General features: G+C 56.2%; 1 protein-coding gene across 1 annotated transcript in view; it reads right to left on the reverse strand.

Moving 5' to 3' along the window:
- Nucleotides 1-11,961, reverse strand: part of LOC149428221 (intermembrane lipid transfer protein VPS13D-like) — a gene marked incomplete at its 3' end in the record, with an annotated part of 32,669 nt that extends 20,708 nt beyond the window's left edge. Inside the window, exons 1-6 of the mRNA XM_089667583.1 lie at nucleotides 11,850-11,961; nucleotides 9,067-9,219; nucleotides 6,502-6,637; nucleotides 5,838-5,885; nucleotides 5,343-5,493; nucleotides 2,211-2,421 (exon numbers count right to left, since the gene is read on the reverse strand). Of these exons, the coding sequence (XP_089523709.1) occupies nucleotides 2,211-2,421; nucleotides 5,343-5,493; nucleotides 5,838-5,885; nucleotides 6,502-6,637; nucleotides 9,067-9,219; nucleotides 11,850-11,950 (800 nt within the window). The remainder of the gene's footprint in view (nucleotides 1-2,210; nucleotides 2,422-5,342; nucleotides 5,494-5,837; nucleotides 5,886-6,501; nucleotides 6,638-9,066; nucleotides 9,220-11,849) is intronic.
- Between the last annotated feature and the right edge of the window lie 3,823 nt (nucleotides 11,962-15,784).

A 15,784-nucleotide genomic window follows, 5' to 3' on the forward strand; every position in this document is an offset into this window, starting at 1 on the left:
AAAGCACCTGTATGAACCTCTGTTCTTCAGAGTGGTAGTCTTTAAGGGGTTGAATAATTGTGGCAATGAAGAAACCACATAAGAACCATTTACTACTGTATTACATAAACAATTGATGTCATTTTAGTTGCATTTGGGTAGTTACAACGTCCTTGTAGGATTTGATTCTGAATACAATTCCAAATGTACACTATAGTCCCTAAACCCCTTTACAGCATTGGGGGTTGAATAATTTTGGACACAACTGTAGGACATCTCTGGATAACGAGGTGGCTCAGGTAAGTGTTGGGGGGCGGGGCTTAGGGGTGGGGGGAGGTGTTTTCATGTATAGAATGTATGAAGCTAACAATCACCGAGTGTTTAGAGACGTTTCAATGCAGAGATGAGGAGAAGAACAGAGAAATGTTGTGTAGAGGACAGCGAGGGGACCGCGGGGCCCCAGACCTAAAGAGGACAGAAATACGCAAAGATCTAAACCAGGGGGAGGTAACCTTAAAGAGGCGGAGCTCTACCTGAACATGGGAGGAGTCAGAGATCACCGGGCGCCTCCTCACACCTCACTGAAACCTCTGTCACAATTGTGGTGATCATGGGGTTACATCAGGCTGTAAGGAGGTAAGAAATCGCCTCTTCACCACCCGACACACACAGATCGCTTTTCAGAGGAGCAGCAGCACCAGCTGCACTTGTGAATGAGCTCTTAGGCAGACCGCAGCAGGTCAGTGTGAAAGCAGCCCTGTACTATTATACCCGATGCCTGGCTTCACACTGACCTGCAGATCTCTTCTTTCCTGCTCTGGAGACCCCCAGCCGGGATAAGAGGTGGGGTGCAGGTGGTGTCACTCGGCATCGGCCTATGAGGCTCCGCCTCCCTACTACAGCTCCACCTTTACAAGTAGTCCCTCCTCACTACCAAATCCAAAATCTCTGCAGCGCTCCCTAGTGGAAGAACTGGAGAAGACTAATAGGAGTGAATTGGAGCTGCTGGCATGAAATTGTGTTCCCCCAACTAAACGATGAACATCCATTGAACGATCGTGCGACATCTGCAGCGCAGCATTGTTCGTCCCTCTGCACTGCACTCTGTGCGATGCTCTGCGATGGCGGCTCAGCAACCTCGGATCTACCAATCACCTGGCCGCCCTCTCCTGGTAGATCGCCATCTATGGGTACTGACCCCCCTCCCCCCCATCTAAACCCTCTCACTTGTGTCTCCAAGACAGGAAGTGAAGGAAATTCTCCCCAGCAGTACAAAGACAGCAAAATATAAACGGACGGCTTCCTGCTCCATCCCGGGACAGGAAACAATTGGCTGGAAGATCAGCAGCACAGTGATTGAGTGGTCAGCACTTCCGCCTGGCAGTACTCGGGTCATTGGTTCGAATCCCAACCACGGCTCCACCTGCCTGGAGTTTGCATGTTCTCCCTGTAGCTGCGTGGGTTTCTTCTGGGTCCTCCAGTTTCCTCCCACACTCCAAAGACATGCTGGGAGGTGAATTGGCTCCTGTCTGCATTGGCCCTAGTATGTGTATGTATGATGGGAGTTAGGGACCTTAGATTGTACGCTCCTCGGGGGCGGGGCCTGATGGGAATGTATAATATATATGTAAACTGACGGCGATGCAGAAGTACCTGTAATAAATAAATAATATCTAAGCATGCAAGCAGTGAGGGCAGCCAATCAGCAATCCCCATACTAACTGAGGGCAGCCAATCAGCAATCCCCATACTAAGTGAGGGCAGCCAATCAGCAATCCCCATACTAAGTGAGGGCAGCCAACCAACAATCCCCATACTACGTGAGGGCAGCCAACCAACAATCCCCATACTACGTGAGGGCAGCCAACCAACAATCCCCATACTAAGTGAGGGCAGCCAACCAGCAATCCCCATACTAAGTGAGGGCAGCCAACCAACAATCCCCATACTAAGTGAGGGCAGCCAACCAACAATCCCCATACTAAGTGAGGGCAGCCAACCAACAATCCCCATACTAAGTGAGGGCAGCCAACCAACAATCCCCATACTAAGTGAGGGCAGCCCATACTGCACTCCTCTGACGGTCTATGGGTGATTGTATGTCTCTGCACTGGAGTCCCATTATCAGAGTCTCAGGCATCAGACAGTTGCTGGAAGTGCTTTGTGTGACAACTGGACACGTGTGATCTTTGGTGTCACAGGTAGACCTTCCCGTCCACACGTGTCCTTACCTGAAATATCTGCTGTTCTCGGCATCCATGGAGTGACATTCACGCTTACTGCTGGAGACCTCCCCGGTCTTGCTGACATTGGTCCAATGGATGGGAGTTTTACAGAAGAACACGCCCATTCCTCGGGGGCGGGCCTGGAGCCGCCAGGATGTCAGGTGCAGAGGAATAGCAAACGAATCTCCGGGCATCACTGCAGGAAGTAACACCGGCTCTGTGGAGGAAGCAGAGATGGTGTCATGTGTGGTCCTGCGTGTGCCGCTCTCCTGAACTACAATGACCCCGCCTGACATGCAGACAGAGCGGTGACACCTGAGGGGGGGAGGAGCCAGGAATGAAGATCCGCACCTTCTGCTGTCATCAGGGGAGACACACCCGGGAATAGTTGTGACAAAAATGAAACGCCGACTTCCTAAAGCAGAAATTCTGTCTTCATTCCACCAAAATACCCCACAAACCACGAAGAGTCCGACATTAATCCCTCATCAACTGAACACAAACATTTCCACATATCCAGCTAATCACTGACACCAACGCCGGCACTGACACCAACACTGACACCAACGCCGGCACTGACACCAACAGTGACACCGACACCAACTGTGACACCAACACTGACACCAACGCCGGCACTGATACTAACAGTGACACTGACACCAACACCGACACCAACGCTGGCACTGACACCAACAGTGACACTGACACCAACTGTGACACCAACGCCGGCACTGACACCAACAGTGACGCTGACACCAACGCTGACACCAACGCTGACACCAACGCCGGCAGTGACACCAACACTGACACCAACGCCGGAACTGATACTAACAGTGACACCAACAGTGACACCAACGCCGGCAGTGACACCAACACTGACACCAACGCCGGCACTGATACTAACAGTGACACTGACACCAACGCCGGCACTGACACCAACGCCGGCACCGACACCAACAGTGACACCAACGCCGGCACTGACACCAACGCCGACACAAACAGTGACACCAACACCGACACCAACAGTGACACCAACGCCGGCACTGACACCGACACCAACGCTGACACAAACAGTGACACCAACGCCGGCACCAACACTGACACTGACACCAACGCTGACACAAACAGTGACACCAACGCTGACACAAACAGTGACACCAACGCCGGCACCAACACTGACACTGACACCAACGCTGACACAAACAGTGACACCAACGCTGACACAAACAGTGACACCAACGCCGGCACCAGCACCAACACTAACGCTGACACCAACGCCGACACAAACAGTGACACCAACGCTGACACAAACAGTGACACCAACGCTGACACAAACAGTGACACCAACGCCGGCACCAACACTGACACCAACGCTGACACAAACAGTGACACCAACGCCGGCACCGACACCAACAGTGACACCAACGCCGGCACTGACACCGACACCAACGCTGACACAAACAGTGACACCAACGCTGACACAAACAGTGACACCAACGCTGACACCAACAGTGACACCAACGCTGACACAAACAGTGACACCAACGCTGACACAAACAGTGACACCAACGCTGACACAAACAGTGACACCAACGCTGACACAAACAGTGACACCAACGCTGACACAAACAGTGACACCAACGCCGGCACCAGCACCAACACCAACGCTGACACCAACAGTGACACCAACGCTGACACAAACAGTGACACCAACGCTGACACCAACAGTGACACCAACGCTGACACAAACAGTGACACCAACGCCGGCACCAACACTGACACTGACACCAACGCCGCCTGTTACCAGCATTACTGTTCTAGCAGAATGTCTCAGTCCGGAGATTTCACCTTCAGTGAAACTAAACCGACCCAAATTGCTGCAACACATTCCATGCATGACAACTGCCACAGCTGCTTGTGCTCTCAGCTAAACCGTCTGATCAGATGTGCAGCACCATGGCAACCGCAGATCAAACCGAGGCTAGGAGGGCGAGCGCCATTACTGGGAGGGGGAGCGCCAATACTGGGAGGGGGAGCGCCAATACTGGGAGGGGGAGCGCCAATACTGGGAGGGGGAGCGCCAATACTGGGAGGGGGAGCGCCAATACTGGGAGAGGGAGCGCCAATACTGGGAGGGGGAGCGCCATTACTGGGAGGGGGAGCGCCAATACTGGGAGGGGGAGCGCCAATACTGGGAGGGGGAGCGCCATTACTGGGAGTACAGGAAGGAGGTTCAGTTCCACTTTACACTCATAACTGTCACATGCAGCTTCCTCCGCCCAGGTGTCAGAGAATGACAAAATGTATTATACAGCCCAGCCCCATACTGCCCCCCCCGCCCAATCCCATACTGCCCCCCACGCCCCACCCAATCCCGTACTGCCCCGCCCAACCCCGCACTGCCCCCCCCGTCATCCCCCGTACTGCCCCCCCCCCGCTCAACCCCGAACTGCCCCCCCCGCCCAATCCCGAACTGCCCCCCCCGCCCCGCCCAACCCTGTACTGCCCCCCCCGCCCAATCCCGAACTGCCCCCCCCGCCCCGCCCAACCCCGTACTGCCCCCCCTGCCCAACCCCATACTGTCCCCACGCCCAATCCTGAACTGCCCGCCCCGCCCAACCCCGAACTGCCCCCCTGCCCAATCCTGAACTGCCCGCCCCGCCCAATCCCGAACTGCCCCGCCCACCCAATCCCGTACTGCCCCCCCCCGCCCGCCCAATCCCGTACTGCCCCCCCGCCCAATCCCAACTGCCCCCCCGCCCCGCCCAACCCCGTACTGCCCCCCACGCCCAATCCCGAACTGCCCGCCCCGCCCAATCCCGAACTGCCCCGCCCGCCCAATCCCGTACTGCCCCCCCCCCTGCCCTGCCCAACCCCATACCCCCCCCCCCGCCAAATCCCGTACTGCCCCCCACGCCCAATCCCGAACTGCCCGCCCCACCCAACTCTGTACTGCCCCCCCCCCCCCCCCTGTCCTGCCCAACCCCGTACCCCCCACCCCCCCGCCCAACCCCGTACTGCCCCCCCCCGCCTAACCCCGTACTGCCCCCCCGCCCAATGTTTGTGTGGGGGCGGCATGAAGGGGGGTAACATTTGGGTTCAGACAGAACCATGACGCCGGTCCCGGGGGTCACTCACTGTCCGGGGCGGACGGGCTGTCCAGTCGAAGTTCCATGGGGATCTCCAGCTTGTTCCTCACAATCAGGGACGATCGCACGGTGATGACTTTCCTCGCACTGCCTTCCATGGTGACGGCAAAGACGACACGCACCGGGGGGAGAGCCGAGAACTACACGGGACGAGAGATCATACAGAACATGAAGAAGGGACATTCACAAGCGCTCCTTGCTGACTCACTCCCACGCTGCCATGCAGAAAGCACAGGGTGACAACACGGAGGTACATTGCTGGGATATTGGTGACAACACGGAGGTACATTGCTGGGATATTGGTGACAACACGGAGGTACATTGCTGGGATATTGGTGACAACACGGAGGTACATTGCTGGGATATTGGTGACAACACGGAGGTACATTGCTGGGATATTGGTGACAACACGGAGGTACATTGCTGGGATATTGGTGACAACACGGAGGTACATTGCTGGGATATTGGAAGCAAAGGAACTCACGTAGACTTGGGGGTGGATGATATTCGTTCTGCTGATCGAACTTCCAACCTGAAACACAAACGTCACCTCATACATCATACAATCGTCACATCGATATCACAGGGTCCTAAACCCTCCCACATCCCCAGGGACCGGCCTCAAGCGATACACACACATGGAACCAATCCCCCTACATAAGTTGTACCTGTTTATCTGCAGTCTTCTCTACACCTGTTCAAAGACATGACTTTATAAAGCTTGTCTGAGAGTTCAGAAAAAAGGGGGCAGACAGCTGAAATTACACACAGAGCTCAGTGAGGAGACATCTGAATGGAGGGAAGGGACACGGCCCCTTCACACAGCAACAGAGCTGAAGCTGTCAATCACAGGCTGTGTGCTGGAGCTCCCTCCCCGTCACCATTTATCTCTTGGTGTCAGGAAAACTCATCAGAAGTGACTCATGCTGACAGCAGAGGAAGAAGAAAGCAGATAGAAATGACCCTCAGTGCTCTGGACTGAGACCGGCACACACTATGGAGGGATGTGTTTTGTTCAGATTTCATCTCTGAGATTTTCAACCACTTTAAAGGCCAATAAAACGTCCCGCTGATTGCAGAACTAACATTCCCCCCGTGAGCGATGAACGAGCCTTCCCTGAGGTGACATCACATGATGGAGGTCTTACCGAGGAGAAAGACGAGTTCTTGTCAGGGGCGGCATAACGGAAAAATACCCCGACTTTATCCACCGACACGGCGCTGATCTGTTCCCAACCGCTGACCCGGACCTGGAGCTGGTGGATCCGCAAATCGTGAGTGTGCCTGCAGAGACGGGGGAGGGGTGTCAGTGAGGGCAGATGACCCACCGCATCACCACCACCAATCATCATCATCCTCCACCAATCATCATCATCATCCACCAATCATCATCATCCTCCACCAATCATCATCATCGTCATCCTCCACCAATCATCATCATCCTCCACCAATCATCATCATCATCCACCAATCATCATCATCCTCCACCAATCATCATCATCATCATCGTCCATCATCATCATCCACCAATCATCATCATCGTCCACCAATCATCATCATCCTCCACCAATCATCATCATCATCCACCAATCATCATCATCCTCCACCAATCATCATCATCGTCATCCTCCACCAATAATCATCATCATCATCGTCCATCATCCTCCACCAATCATCGTCATCCTCCACCAATCATCATCATCATCCACCAATCATCATCATCCTCCACCAATCATCATCATCGTCATCCTCCACCAATCATCATCATCCTCCACCAATCATCATCATCATCCACCAATCATCATCATCCTCCACCAATCATCATCATCATCATCGTCCATCATCATCATCCACCAATCATCATCATCCTCCACCAATCATCATCATCCTCCACCAATCATCATCATCATCCACCAATCATCATCATCCTCCACCAATCATCATCATCCTCCACCAATCATCATCATCATCGTCCATCATCCTCCACCAATCATCGTCATCCTCCACCAATCATCATCCAACCCACCGCATCACCACCACCAATCATCATCATCATCCTCCACCAATCATCATCATCGTCCATCATCCTCCAACAATTATCATCATCCTCCACCAATCATCATCATCCTCCACCAATCATCATCATCGTCCATCACCACCACCAATCATCATCATCCTCCACCAATCATCATCATCCTCCACCAATCATCATCATCGTCCATCATCCTCCAACAATCATCATCATCCTCCACCAATCATCATTATCCTCCACCAATCATCATCCAACCTACCGCATCACCACCACCAATCATCATCACCACCACCAATCATCATCCTCCACCAATCATCATCATCGTCCATCATCCTCCACCAATCATCATCCAACCTACCGCATCACCACCACCAATCATCATCATCCTCCACCAATCATCATCATCCTCCACCAATCATCATCATCCTCCACCAATCATCATCATCCTCCACCAATCATCATCATCGTCATCCTCCACCAATAATCATCATCATCATCGTCCATCATCCTCCACCAATCATCGTCATCCTCCACCAATCATCGTCATCCTCCACCAATCATCATCCAACCCACCGCATCACCACCACCAATCGTCATCATCATCCTCCATCATCTTACCTACTTACCTACCACATCACCACCACCAATCATCATTCATCGCCCATCATCATCATCATTCATCATGCTCCATCATCAGTATTATCCTCCTCCATCCCCATCCTCCACCATCATCACTCCTACTGACCCTGCATGTACTGTGTGTGGATCTGAGAGTTCCCTCCCATTGGTGGTGACAGGAGAGGACAGACAGTCCAGTGTTCAGCCATCTTGTGTGTAGCTGCACCGGACAGACGTCACTTGTTGTATCCCACTGTGATGAGGAGGAGTGTCCGGATGGGGGAATCAGGCATCCGCCTGGAGTGTGTTGATGGGGGAATCAGGCATCCGCCTGGAGTGTGTTGATGGGGGAATCAGGCATCCGCCTGGAGTGTGTTGATGGGGGAATCAGGCATCCGCCTGGAGTGTGTTGATGGGGGAATCAGGCATCCGCCTGGAGTGTGTTGATGGGGGAATCAGGCATCCGCCTGGAGTGTGTTGATGGGGGAATCAGGCATCCGCCAGGAGTGTGTTGATGGGGGAATCAGGCATCCGCCTGGAGTGTGTTGATGGGGGAATCAGGCATCCGCCTGGAGTGTGTTGATGGGGGAATCAGGCATCCGCCTGGAGTGTGTTGATGGGGGAATCAGGCATCTGCCTGGAGTGTGTTGATGGGGGAATCGGGTATCTGCCTGGAGTGTGTTGATGGGGGAATCGGGTATCTGCCTGGAGTGTGTTGATGGGGGAATCAGGCATCCGCCTGGAGTGTGTTGATGGGGGAATCAGACATCCGCCTAGAGTGTGTTGATGGGGGAATCAGGCATCTGCCTGGAGTGTGTTGATGGGGGAATCGGGTATCTGCCTGGAGTGTGTTGATGGGGGAATCGGGTATCTGCCTGGAGTGTGTTGATGGGGGAATCGGGTATCTGCCTGGAGTGTGTTGATGGGGGAATCGGGTATCTGCCTGGAGTGTGTTGATGGAGGAATCGGGTATCTGCCTGGAGTGTGTTGATGGAGGAATCGGGTCTATGGGCTGCCTTGGTGACAACCAATCCCCTCGTTGCTGATCAGGACTCCTCCTTACCTGTGTCTGAGCTTCTCCCGCGTCTCGAACTTGAAGGGGATCTCCTCTCCCGGCAGCACTTCTCTCCACTGACTGACATTGTGGGCGTCATCCAGGAAGGTGCGATCGTTGTCAGAGACGACCTCCGGGCTCCCGCTGTGTGACAACGCAGCGCTGCAACATATCACAATTCATGAGACGTGGGGTGACCTGGAGCCCCCCGAGACCTCGCACCCCCACAGTCTGTCTATACTTACCTGCTCTGTGTAATAGAATCACACAGAGCCCCCTCCATCCTCCTCATCTCGGGCCTCCCACCACCACTCCTGGTCCTCCCCCCTTCCTGGTGCCCCCAATAAGAAGGCAATTCCCATGGGGGCACTCCTGCGGCTCACTCCCGAGCCCCAATTCTGTGACCAGTGACTCAGGCAGCGGGACCTGGCCCCTCCCCCAGCCACTTTAGTTGATTGACAGGAGCAGGAGCCAATGGCTCCCATTGCTATTGATTTGCTCAGTAAGAAGGACAAAGGGACCCCTGTCAGTGTTGGATGGAGGGGGGAGGGATGAGACCCCCTGTCAGTGTTGGATGGAGGGGGAGGGATGAGACCCCCTGTCAGTGTTGGATGGAGGGGGGAGGGATGAGACCCCCTGTCAGTGTTGGATGGAGTGGGAGGGGTGAGACCCCCTGTCAGTGTTGGATGGAGGGGGAGGGGTGAGACCCCCTGTCAGTGTTGGATGGAGGGGGAGGGGTGAGACCCCCTGTCAGTGTTGGATGGAGGGGGAGGGGTGAGACCCCCTGTCAGTGTTGGATGGAGGGGGGAGGGATGAGACCCCCTGTCAGTGTTGGATGGAGGGGGGAGGGATGAGACCCCCTGTCAGTGTTGGATGGAGGGGGGGGTGAATCCCCCTGTCAGTGTTGGATGGAGGGGGAGGGGTGAATCCCCCTGTCAGTGTTGGATGGAGGGGGAGGGGTGAGACCCCCTGCCAGTGTTGGATGGAGGGGGGAGGGATGAGACCCCCTGTCAGTGTTGGATGGAGGGGGAGGGATGAGACCCCCTGTCAGTGTTGGATGGAGGGGGGAGGGGTGAGACCCCCTGCCAGTGTTGGATGGAGGGGGGAGGGATGAGACCCCCTGTCAGTGTTGGATGGAGGGGGAGGGATGAGACCCCCTGTCAGTGTTGGATGGAGGGGGGAGGGATGAGACCCCCTGTCAGTGTTGGATGGAGAGGGAGGGGTGAGACCCCCTGCCAGTGTTGGATGGAGAGGGGAGGGATGAGACCCCCTGTCAGTGTTGGATGGAGTGGGAGGGGTGAGACCCCCTGTCAGTGTTGGATGGAGGGGGAGGGGTGAGACCCCCTGTCAGTGTTGGATGGAGGGGGAGGGTGAGACCCCCTGTCAGTGTTGGATGGAGGGGGAGGGGTGAGACCCCCTGTCAGTGTTGGATGGAGGGGGGAGGGATGAGACCCCCTGTCAGTGTTGGATGGAGGGGGGAGGGATGAGACCCCCTGTCAGTGTTGGATGGAGGGGGGGGTGAATCCCCCTGTCAGTGTTGGATGGAGGGGGAGGGGTGAATCCCCCTGTCAGTGTTGGATGGAGGGGGAGGGGTGAGACCCCCTGTCAGTGTTGGATGGAGGGGGGAGGGATGAGACCCCCTGTCAGTGTTGGATGGAGGGGGAGGGGTGAGACCCCCTGCCAGTGTTGGATGGAGGGGGGAGGGATGAGACCCCCTGTCAGTGTTGGATGGAGGGGGAGGGATGAGACCCCCTGTCAGTGTTGGATGGAGGGGGAGGGGTGAGATCATCTGTCAGGTTTTATTGCTGTCTGTGTCCCCATTAGGGAGATTCCCCCTCTAGGTGTCCTGGTGACCATTTTCATTGAAAGGTGAAGAAAGCCCCAGATGTTGGGTTGCCCCCAGAACAGGAATAGAGGGGAAACCTTCCAATGAGGACACTGACTATGGTGACAAGCAGGGATTTCCTCACTTCCTGTTTTGGCTATGGGATAGGAAGTGAAGGGAAATCTCCCCCAGGGGGACACATCTCAGGGGTATAACCCGCCCTTACTCCATCCAAGATTTTAAAACCAGCTTTTCCTCGAGTTGTACTCTCACAAGTTGGGTATAAGCTGCCCATACACTGGCAGAGAGAGGCCCCGACCTCACAGATCTGCCGGATTTCTGCTCTCACATCTCATGATCAGATTGGCCGACAGGATGGAGAAATAAAACGGAACAGAAAGGAGGAAGCTGAAGAACAGACGGGGTCAGGCTATGGGGGTCAGCCTACGGGGGCCAGGCTACGGGGGCCAGGCTATGGGGGTCAGGCTATGGGGGTCAGCCTATGGGGGTCAGGATACTGGGGTCAGCCTATGGGGGTCAGGCTATGGGGGTCAGGCTATGGGGGTCAGCCTATGGGGGTCAGGCTACGGGGGTCAGCCTACGGGGGCCAGGCTACGGGGGCCAGGCTACGGGGGTCAGGCTACGGGGGCCAGGCTACGGGGGTCAGCCTACGGGGGTCAGGCTACGGGGGTCAGGCTACGGGGGTCAGGCTACGGGGGTCAGGCTACGGGGGTCAGGCTACGGGGGTCAGGCTACGGGGGTCAGGCTATGGGGGTCAGGCTATGGGGGTCAGGCTATGGGGGTCAGGCTATGGGGGCCAGGCTATGGGGGCCAGGCTATGGGGGTCAGCCTACGGGGGTCAGCCTACGGGGGTCAGGATACGGGGGGTCAGCCTATGGGGGTCAGCCTACGGGGGTCAGCCTATGGGGGTCAGGCTATGGGGGTCAGGCTATGGGGGTCTCCTTACCGCGTGGGCGTCGTAGTCAGCGTAGCAAACCAGAGCCTGCAGCCCGTGTGGTTCCGGAGAGCGAAGGGGATGAAGGGCTGCCGGCGCTTCGGGGTCTTCATTTCAACTGCAACATGGAATGGGCACAATGAATGCCACACATCAGACACGCCTGACAATACATGTATGATGGAAACGTAAATATGATCCACAACTTGTATCACATCACGGGAAAGATGAAACAAAACACAGATTCTGCCTCTGGGGGGGGGGGGGGACATGTACACAAGGGACCTGATAGGACGGATCATTGCTGATACTTTTGGGCGAATGTTGGTCCATAGCCACTGAAGGAATGGCCAGGGCACACCATGAAGCTGTCGGGGTCACGCCAAGAGACTGTCGGGGTCACGCCACGAGACTGTCGGGGTCACGCCACGAGACTGTCCGGGTCACGCCACGAGACTGTCCGGGTCACGCCACGAGACTGTCCGGGTCACGCCACGAGACTGTCCGGGTCACGCCACGAGACTGTCCGGGATACGCCACGAGACTGTCCGGGTCACGCCACGAGACTGTCCGGGTCACGCCACGAGACTGTCCGGGTCACGCCACGAGACTGTCCGGGTCACGCCACGAGACTGTCCGGGTCACGCCACGAGACTGTCCGGGATACGCCACGAGACTGTCCGGGTCACGCCACGAGACTGTCCGGGTCACGCCACGAGACTGTCCGGGTCACGCCACGAGACTGTCCGGGATACGCCACGAGACTGTCCGGGTCACGCCACGAGACTGTCCGGGATACGCCACGAGACTGTCCGGGTCACGCCACGAGACTGTCCGGGTCACGCCACGAGACTGTCCGGGTCACGCCACGAGACTGTCCGGGTCACGCCACGAGACTGTCCGGGTCACGCCACGAGACTGTCCGGGTCACGCCACGAGACTGTCCAGGTCACCAATCCAGGAGGGGAATGTTATTTGTTTTTAATGGTTGGACTGGATGGACTTTTGTCTCTTTTCAGGTAGACTGTTATTGGAGACGCTGTGTATGGGGGGGGGGGGGCAGGTAGACTATGTTATTGGAGACGCTGTGTATGGAGGGGGGGGGGGCAGGTAGACTGTTATTGGAGACGCTGTGTATGGGGGGGGGGGGCAGGTAGACTGTTATTGGAGACGCTGTGTATGGGGGGGGGGGGGGGGCAGGTAGACTATTATTGGAGACGCTGTGTATGGAGGGGGGGGGGGGGGCAGGTAGACTATGTTATTGGAGACGCTGTGTATGGAGGGGGGGGGGGCAGGTAGACTGCTATTGGAGACGCTGTGTATGGGGGGGGGGGGGGGCAGGTAGACTGTTATTGGAGACGCTGTGTATGGAGGGGGGGGGGGGGGGGCAGGTAGACTGTTATTGGAGACGCTGTGTATGGGGGGGGGGGGGGGGCAGGTAGACTGTTATTGGAGACGCTGTGTATGGGGGGGGGGGGCAGGTAGACTATGTTAGTGGAGACGCTGTGTATGGAGGGGGGGGGCAGGTAGACTGTTATTGGAGACGCTGTGTATGGGGGGGGCAGGTAGACTGTTATTGGAGACGCTGTGTATGGAGGGGGGGGGCAGGTAGACTGTTATTGGAGACGCTGTGTATGGGGGGGGGCAGGTAGACTATGTTAGTGGAGACGCTGTGTATGGGGGGGGGGCAGGTAGACTGCTATTGGAGACGCTGTGTATGGGGGGGGGGGGGCAGGTAGACTATGTTAGTGGAGACGCTGTGTATGGAGGGGGGGGGCAGGTAGACTGTTAGTGGAGACGCTGTGTATGGAGGGGGGGGGCAGGTAGACTGTTATTGGAGACGCTGTGTATGGGGGGGGCAGGTAGACTGTTATTGGAGACGCTGTGTATGGGGGGGGCAGGTAGACTATGTTATTGGAGACGCTGTGTATGGGGGGGGGGGGGGGCAGGTAGACTATGTTAGTGGAGACGCTGTGTATGGAGGGGGGGGGCAGGTAGACTGTTATTGGAGACGCTGTGTATGGGGGGGGGGGGGGCAGGTAGACAGTTATTGGAGACCCTGTGTATGGGGGGGGGGGCAGGTAAACTATGTTAGTGTAGACGCTGTGTATGGAGGGGGGGGGGCAGGTAGACTGCTATTGGAGACGCTGTGTATGGGGGGGGGGGGGGGGGGGGGGGCAGGTAGACTGTTATTGGAGACGCTGTGTATGGGGGGGGGGGGGGGCAGGTAGACTATGTTAGTGGAGACGCTGTGTATGGGGGGGGGGGGGGGGGCAGTGTATATTTTCTTTTTTATTTCTCTCACTCTGTCATCAGCTTTATTTGGTGTTGCACTGATAACAATCAAAGTGATAATCAATAACTAATCAATATACGGTTCTACGGGGAGCAACGTGCTCAGGAGGAGCCCAATGAGCGAAGAATAATAATCCGACATGTGACCGGCCGTGACCGTATATGGAACGGATCCCAGATCCTCCTTCCAGCTCGGGGGCGGGGCCTGGTGGGAATGTACAATATATTTGTACAGGGGCGGGGCCTGGTGGGAATGTACAATATATTTGTACAGGGGCGGGGCCTGGTGGGAATGTACAATATATTTGTACAGGGGCGGGGCCTGGTGGGAATGTACAATATATTTGTACAGGGGCGGGGCCTGGTGGGAATGTACAATATATTTGTACAGGGCGGGGCCTGATGGGAATGTACTATATATTTGTACAGGGGCGGGGCCTGATGGGAATGTACTATATATTTGTACAGGGGCGGGGCCTGATGGGAATGTACTATATATTTGTACATTAACGGCGATATAGAAGTACCTGAAATAAATATAATTGTGGGGGAGGAGGGGGTGGAGCCAGGGGTGAAGAATTTGTTTTTGGGGTGAAGGTGGGCTTTAATCAGGAAGAAGCAGCGATTGGAGAGGACATGGGGTGGGCGGAACATACATTATGTGCTCTATGAGCCCCGGCAGCAGATTGGCTCCGGAGACGTTCCTTCATCACAGATTATGTATTCTGATTGGAAGATCCAGACACACACCAATAGATCTTCTGATTGATACATTGATTCTTTGTTTTCTCCGGATTCTCCTTTGTAGGGAAGTGAAGGCTCTCCATTGCTCTGTATGACCTCTTGTATATACCCCGGGGTTCTTGGTACTGGACTCGTGTACGTGGCCCCCGGGGTTCTCGGTACTGGACTTGTGTACGTGGCCCCCGGGGTTCTCGGTACTGGACTTGTGTACATTGCGCCTGGGGTTCTCGGTACTGGACTGGTGTACGTGGCCCCCGGGGTTCTCGGTACTGGACTTGTGTACGTTGCGCCTGGTGTTCTCGGTACTGGACTGGTGTACGTGGCCCCCGGGGTTCTCGGTACTGGACTCGTGTACGCGGCCCCCGGGGTTCTCGGTACTGGACTTGTGTACGTGGCCCCCGGGGTTCTCGGTACTGGACTTGTGTACGTGGCCCCCGGGGTTCTCGGTACTGGACTTGTGTACGTGGCCCCCGGGGTTCTCGGTACTGGACTTGTGTACGTGGCCCCCGGGGTTCTCGGTACTGGACTTGTGTACGTGGCCCCTGGGGTTCTCGGTACTGGACTTGTGTACGTGGCCCCCCGGGGTTCTCGGTACTGGACTTGTGTACGTGGCCCCCGGGGTTCTCGGTACTGGACTTGTGTACGCGGCCCCCGGGGTTCTCGGTACTGGACTTGTGTACGCGGCCCCCGGGGTTCTCGGTACTGGACTTGTGTACGTGGCCCCCCGGGTTCTCGGTACTGGACTCGTGTACGTGGCCCCCGGGGTTCTCGGTACTGGACTCGTGTACGTGGCCCCCGGGGTTCTCGGTACTGGACTCGTGTATGTGGCCCCCGGGGTTCTCGGTACTGGACTCGTGTACGTGGCCCCCAGGGTTCTCGGTACTGGACTTGTGTACGTGGCCCCCCGG

Source organism: Staurois parvus, unplaced genomic scaffold, assembly GCF_062004578.1.
Source record: "Staurois parvus isolate SC_StPar_1 unplaced genomic scaffold, SC_StPar_1.0 ptg003390l, whole genome shotgun sequence".
In the NCBI taxonomy this organism is placed as follows: Eukaryota; Metazoa; Chordata; class Amphibia; order Anura; family Ranidae; genus Staurois; species Staurois parvus.